General features: G+C 35.3%; 2 protein-coding genes across 2 annotated transcripts; both read right to left on the bottom strand.

The window, feature by feature from the left end:
- Positions 1–111: 111 nt before the first annotated feature.
- LOC149730320 (uncharacterized) lies at positions 112–3042 on the bottom strand. The gene is made up of 7 exons (XM_089887188.1): positions 2787–3042; positions 2390–2460; positions 1923–2015; positions 1659–1830; positions 1422–1565; positions 952–1134; positions 112–801 (listed from the first exon to the last, which is right to left on the bottom strand). The coding sequence occupies exons 1-7, from the start codon at positions 2884–2886 to the stop codon at positions 692–694; spliced, it is 873 nt and encodes a 290-aa protein (XP_089743314.1). The 5' UTR covers positions 2887–3042; the 3' UTR covers positions 112–691.
- A 328-nt stretch (positions 3043–3370) lies between these two features.
- On the bottom strand, positions 3371–7649 carry LOC149730319 (uncharacterized). Its single transcript, XM_089887187.1, has 7 exons — positions 7057–7649; positions 6574–6644; positions 6144–6236; positions 5789–5963; positions 5036–5179; positions 4548–4730; positions 3371–4025 (listed from the first exon to the last, which is right to left on the bottom strand). The coding sequence occupies exons 1-7, from the start codon at positions 7169–7171 to the stop codon at positions 3895–3897; spliced, it is 912 nt and encodes a 303-aa protein (XP_089743313.1). The 5' UTR covers positions 7172–7649; the 3' UTR covers positions 3371–3894.
- Positions 7650–7685: the final 36 nt, after the last annotated feature.

The raw sequence follows: 7685 nt of genomic DNA, 5'->3' as shown, positions 1-7685 counted from the left end.
GAGCCCCAATAATAACCGAGTAACAAATAGTTTCTTACGGTGGTATGTCTTTATCTTGTCCTTACGCACTTTGGCAAACGTAGTTTCGGTGAGAAAAAAGAGCCCGAAGAAAACAAGCAAGAAAAAAGTTAATTTATTCATTGTCGAAACCAAAAATAAGTCGCATTCATGCGAACAAACCAAAGTACTAAACAACCACTGGCTTAACTGCTTTAATATATTTGTTGTTGTATCCAAGCACATCGCCGTATGCCAGGCGGTTATTAAACGTCATTTCCGAAACGTTTTAATTTTAAAGAACACCAAAGACATTAAAAAGAATGATCTTAAAGTTTTGTGGATTTACAATTCATATTAATCATGTTATATTTTGGTCAAATCTTGTTTAAAATAAGAGTAATAGTGACAGATATAAGAGAAGTTATGTTAATAGTTAATGTGACGCATCAATCTTTGTGAATTTCAATCCACTTGCTCGGTGAAATTTCCTTCGGTCTTTCATATTTTCAAATCAAAAGTAATCACTTAGGTTGTCTAAATAAGTCGCTATGCAGAAAACACAAAAAAAAACGTTTTCGCAAAGTTGCACTCTTGGTTATACGATGTGTGAGTAAACACACGTGTTATAACTCAACATATTTTTTTCGTTATAAACAGAACTCAAAAAAGTTGTTACATCACTCGTTGGAGATTAAAAATCCTTTTGTTTGTTGGCATCTCCTTTGATTTTATTCCGATAAATAAAAATCACAGAAGCTACGAGCCCCAGGATTAAACAAATGACGTTGTAACCGTTTAAACCTGAAAGAATATTAAATTGTATAATAGGAATATATATGTTTTAACTCTGAGAATGAATTTAAAAAGATCGACTAGAACGAGTCCATCTTACCCCACCCTACAATACGTACAAAGGCTTTATATACGAGAACATTATTACAATTTGTTTACCTTTTTCCGCGTCGTAGTTTGAGAGGAAAATTCCTATCCCACCAAATACATACATCGGGTAAACTGTCCGAATGCACGATGTGTATGAAGGAAATAAAACAAGGTCACATATCGTCCAGATTGCAAATGATGTAACAAGGGTTCCTATGCCAGTAATGCAAGCAACCTCAAAGCTAATCCAATCTAGAAAGTGAAAGAGTTTATTTGCCAATCCAATACTTGATATTTCAAGTGTAATTCATATACATGAACTGTCGCGTGGTATAGTGGTTAGCGTGTCTGTCTCTCATCTACAAAGTTATGTGGTAACTCATAAACGGGCACTATTAGGTGTATGTAACAAAACACATTTGTTAAAACTGTCGTTGGCCCGCCGCACAAACGTAAATAAGTTCATTTATTTACTTTAACGACTGCATACAAGTATGTTGCATAACCTTGAATGTTTCCTATTAAACCCATATACTTACCACGGAAAACGGGCACTTCCAAATGTGCCGAATACTCCCATGCCAACACGTGTGTTACTATAGCAGAAAAAGCAGTGATAGTCCATGTTGTTAAAATTCCCAGACTATCCATTACAATACGTTCAAGAAACCAACGTTGCCTTTCTACAAGTACATTTAATTTAAAATTCGCAGAGGGTATGGATTAGAGGCAGATGTGTCTCTGGCCAAGACACTATAACGCCTATTATTATTAACCTGTAATAACCTCGGACTTCTTCATCACTATCATTCCCACTGTCAGTTGCATACAAAGAAGAAGGAGTTTTAATGTGATCGAAGCGAACGAGATGACATGTAATTCTTTAGCAAACGCAAACGTCCAAATTGAAGAAGTAACGGCGCCAACTATCCAACTTAGGTAAAAGACCTATGAAATCATTGATATAAGAAACATAAATATAAAAATATAAATTCGGTTAATCTACCAATTTAACTGATATATAGACTTTTAAAAATCACCTTTGGGAATATTTGTTTCTGGTGTACAATGGAAATTAAATAAAGTTCTGCTATCATGGTTGAAATAAAATCAAGTGGCCAAGCAATAGCAATCTGAAACAAATAATATTATGTATGAACTAAATCCGAGTGACTTTAAAAGTTATAGACTAAAACATTTTAACACAAACATGGCCATATATGATATATAGTAGGGTGGGAGAAGATGGGACACTTTTAGCACATAATATCCAAATATCTCGATCGTGTTTTAAACAATTAACAACGGTCAATGGGAGTTGTAAGGAAACAGTTTTGTAATTCTTTGAATGTTTTCTGTTTACTACGAAATGGGACGAAAAAACAGAATAAAAATGTGTTCCATCTTCCCCCACCCTACTATATACGACTCAAACGATTTTACGATTTTATATAACAGTTTTATATAACAGTTATAACAGCCTCAATATCAAATTTTCAAAACCTACCAATGGTTTAGAGGGAGCAAAGGGTACGTGGTACTTGGCAGCAACTGTAGCTGGGTCGGAGCCATGCAAATCTGCAATCAATCAATTAAAGTAATTATTTATCTTCGTGTGGCGGGCAGACATTTGTAATGACACTGGTGTTCTGTTTGGCTTTATTAAGTAGAGTAGAGTATGGATTAATACTTGTTTTTAGTTAGTTTTTCTGTTTATTTGGTAGTAAACAATAAATATTTACTGAAATAAATAACTACATTCTCAAAATAAATATTTACTGAAATAAATAACTACTTCTCTCAAAAATTTGTTAATCGTTAAAACACACGCAGAAAATATGGGGTTTAGGTGCAAATGGTGTCTCATCTTACCCCCCTTACTGCACATAGAAAATTTCACCTACCAATAAACGAACGCACAAACTTGTTTGCTCCAAACAGCAAATAAAGAGTAAAGGAAACTGCTGTACCAACAAACGCAATCTTGCAAAGCGACTTTTCCATAACGACTCTTGAACGATTTATGAATGTACAAACTCTAGAGGTGGACTATATATGAATATTATTTGCATGAAACTAAACGGAAATAGATTGCCGCAACAAAGAATCGTGCTTTATACACAGCATGATAACCTATTTCTCTCTGTTTATGTTCATTATACACGTATGACGCTAATCCCGTTTCAGACACAGTGCGATTAGTGTTTATGTTTTGGGTTTGAATCATTTTAATCAACTTTAGAAACAGTAAAAAACATCATAAAATGTTGTTGAAACTCCGGTTGACTGATGACTGTGTTTTAAACGATTAATAAAGGTCTATGGGAGTCGTGAGGAAACGGTTTTATTTTATTTTTAATGTTCTTTGTTTACTACTAAATGGGACGAGAAAATAGAGTGAAAAGGTGTCCCATCTTCCCCACCCTACTATATATTTATATAAAAGCTCTCTAAGCGATTGCACACGTCCCATTTAAACTTTATTTGTTCGTCGCCTTGTTTTAATTACCGAACATTTCATGCAACTCTGCAATATAGTTGTATTTAAACAACAATTATATCATATATTATGTACAATACAACTTTATTTTGTATCTTCGGTTATACAGTAAAGAGAGGTTAGAATAACATGCACAAATCGAAAGGAAAATAAATCATAATTTAATTTCATTTATATAATGACAATTTGCGAGAAAACATGTGTAGTAGGTTGGGGGAAGATGGGACACCTTTAACACATAGCATCCAAATATCCTGATTGCTTTTTAAACAAATAACAACGATCTATGGGAGTCGTGAAGATACGGTTTTATAATTCTTTAAATATTCTTTGTTTACTACAATGGAACGAGAAAATGGAGATAAAAGGTGTCCCATCTTCCCCCACCCAGTTTAATGTCATTTATGTAACGATGTGATAAAACAGTTACATTTATTCATTCATAATTATAACTTTATTACAATAGAAACATACAGATTTGATGACTCCATTTCTGGGCCCAGTAAAACTGTTTAGTCCATCTTTTTATTTTCATAATTGATTGCGGAGTTTTGAACTTTTCCCTTCAATTTGTCCCGAAGGATGAAAAAGAATGTCGCATTCAATCCGAGAACTAAGTAGGCTAGGTTGTGATAATTCATTCCTGCAACGAAAGCCATTAAACAATGTTTGTACGTGTTAGCATACTGTAAATTACTTAATGGGTATATGACCGAAAATTTGAATTTGTATGTAAGCAGCAGAGATGCCGCAATGAGTTTTAAAGGTACCAACAAAGTTCAAAAACGGAAACAGCATCTAACAGTTTTTGTGGTCACTATAAGTAATGTATAGTAGGGTGGGGAAGATGGGACACCTTTTCATTCTATTTTCTCCTCACATTTGGTAGTAAACGAAGAACATTTAAAGAATTATTAAACCGTATCCTCACGACTCCTATACACCGTTGTTAATTGTTTAAAACACGATCAAGATACTTGGATATTATGTGCTTAAGGTGTCCCATCTTCCCCCACTCTACTATATTAAATGTGATCAATTGTAACAATCATGTGAAAAAAAGCTTTTGATGCCCATCCGCTGAACATTATAGTTTGATTAATATCATCTATAAAGTCACTAACGTGCCCAATGATTGAGTATACCACCACCATACGTAATTTACCATTTCCGCTGTCATAGTTTGAAAAGAACAACCCGAGGCTGCAGAAGCTTGTCATTGGGTAAACACTACGTAAGCAACTTGTATATTTTGGGTATATAATCATATCGTAGGCAATCCATAATAATTGGGCGCCTGTATAAAGTAGTGTGCCTGCTACCACTGCTACGTCACGTCCGGGCCAAGCTAAACAAATAGAAAGATTGTAAACATTAAGTATGTTGGTCGGAGTGATTCATTTGTGTATCACAGTGCGAAAAGTTTAACTATCATTTTCGATCATTGATTTTATGACCATTCAACTTTGGCACTCCAATTAAACTACAAAAAATTATTTCTAACAAAGTTCACATAATGGTTAGCGACTCTGCATGTCGTTAGTCAAGACTGCTATTCCAAAACAAACATGATTGTTCTAAGCATTTTAACTATATATATGCCTTAACAACCAAGAATTTCAAAAGAAAGTATGAGCTCTGAATATTTCATACCTCTCAAAACAGGTTTTTCCAAGTGATATGAGTATTGGTAGGCAATGGCGTAAGTTAAAGTTGATGTCATAGCTGTGAAAGTCCACGTCATCATTATACCAAGGCTATCAAACACCACTCGCTCAAGACCCCATTTTAGTTTATCTGTGATGAAGTATGTTATAAACAGATTCACACTACTGTTAAGTGGAATCACAAACTTGAATAATTTTTTTTAAATACAGTAGTGTGGGGGAAGATGTTCCACAGCGCAAGGTTAAACAAAAGTTATAGTGGTGTGGGGGAAGATGTGACACATTTAACACATAATATCCAAATATCCTAATCGTGTTTTAAACAATTGACAACGATCTATGGAAGTCGTGAGGATATAGTTTGATAATTTTTTAAATGTTCTTCGTTTACTACCAAATTGGACGAGAAAATAGAATCAAAATATGTCCCTTCTTCCCCACCCTACTATATGAAACGTTTCACGGTTTTGCGTGTCTATATCTGGCGCGGTGTCGCGGTCATATAGCGCGCCATCTGCTAAATAAATGAATAACTCATGCAAACTCGTGGCAACCACAGTCGTTATAGCACGGGTGATCTTTTTGATACACCTTACACTCGCCTACGAGTTAAAGTAAATGTAGCGTTGTAAAAGAATATTGAGGATATTTTCATATTTTGTAAAGTACGCCTGACCACGTAAATGATTTGCACTTATTTTTCGTGAGATAATACAATAGGAAATTAGTTACCACCCACCCGACATATCCTGCTGTTTCTTGTGATACGTTTTAACCCCAGTGTAAAGCTGTATTGGGGCAAAAACGCAAATCATACCAACCAATACAGCTGATATAAGATGAAGTTCACGATCAAATGTGAATGTCCACACACCAGATAGGATTGAACCGGCAGACCAGGTGAAGTAAAACACCTTGTCAAGTAAAAAAAATACATAGTCATATAAAAAAAACTATCTTTAAACGAAAGTGTAAAAAATCGTTCTGCAGCTAAATCACCCACAATGCAGTAAGAATTTTACCATAATGTATGACACATAGTTACAAGCGGCGTAAGATGTATGTACAAACTGAGTGTTTTTGTATTGGCTTACCGGTGGAAAAATGTTGCGGGTCTTACAGATTTTATACAAGCATATAGATGCAAGCAAATTTGAGAGCAGGGTGATCGGCCAAGCAATTGAAACCTAAAAATAAAGCAATTAATAATGGATGTAATTTATTTATGAGGCCAATTGCAGTCGTTATAGTGCGTGGGTTTTATACGACTCGTGCAAGAGTTGTACCAGCACGCTCCACGCATGTATAACTTCGTGGGTTTTGTAGTTTTTTGTTTAATATTTTTACCGTTAGAGGTGTTGTGGGCCTGCCCAAGGACGCGTTTACCCACAATGTAGCAACAACTAGCCTTATAAACTTGTAAGTTGGCGTTAAACATACGTGCTAACCACTGTTGTACGACCCCGCAGTGTTGCATACTGTATGCGCAGTTAAAAAAATAAGTTTTAAATTAATGCAGCTTACCATGCTTTGGGAGGGGTCATTATCAACGTTGTACTTGTTGGCAACATATAACGGTGAACGGGTATACACATCTGCGATTAATCATATTAATTGATTATTTTCACTGGGCGGGTGCAAATGTATTGCTTATAAGCGTGACTAGTAAGCAAATCTTCAGTTGTATGAATACATGTATAGCAGGATGATGGGGGGAGATGGGACACCTTTTCATACCATTTTCTCGTCCCGCGTAGTAGTAAACAAAAAACATTCAATGAAATATAAAACCGTATCTCCACGAATATCATAGACCGTTGTTAATTATTTAAAACATGGTCAGGATATTTGGATATTAGGTGCTAAAGGTGTCCCATCTTCCCCCACACCACTATAACTTTTTTTAACCTCGCGCTGTGGGACATCGACAGTGGTATATGGGTGTTTTGTTTCATACACCTCGTACCCGATTATAGTTTACCAACAAATAGCTTCAAATATACTAACCGGATCCCGGGAGTTTCAGTCTTCCTGCAGTTGCAAACGCAAAGAATAAATAAGTGCATAAACCAGAAGATGCTATAGACAGAACACACATAAGCCTTTCCAAACTGAGCGACATTTTAACAGCTTAACTCTCCTGCTTTATAGAAAGGTGTCTTACCAACGTATGTCAGCTATGGTTATTTGTGTGGGTGATAGTGCAAATTTTCTGGTTATAAATTACACACAATCCGCACCGGGATGTTACGTATGCTATGTCCGGATTAGTAAGGCAAATAGATTAGGAACACCACCTACGTAATGTGTGTAGATTTAAACAAGTTACATACATTTCCATGCTGCATGAAATAATTCAAACATAAGTGCATAAATCTCAGATTTTCTGCAAAGCAGTTTAAATATGAGTGTTACTGCACATATACGGTAGGGTGGGGGCAAGAAGGGACACGGTTTCATTCTCTTTTTTCGTCCATTGGGTATAGTAAACAAATAATTTTTATAGAAATATATAACCGTAGCTCCGCGACCGTAAAAGAGAGTTGTTAATTGTTGTTAAAAATACGATCCGGTTAATTTTCAGTTTGTAGATATCTCATTGAAACTGATTAAATATATTTTACTTTTTGATTTGT

This window comes from Ciona robusta, chromosome 10 (genome assembly GCF_009617815.1).
Source record: "Ciona robusta chromosome 10, ASM961781v2".
NCBI classification, from domain to species: domain Eukaryota; kingdom Metazoa; phylum Chordata; class Ascidiacea; order Phlebobranchia; family Cionidae; genus Ciona; species Ciona robusta.
This window is presented reverse-complemented; position numbering and strand designations above follow the sequence as displayed.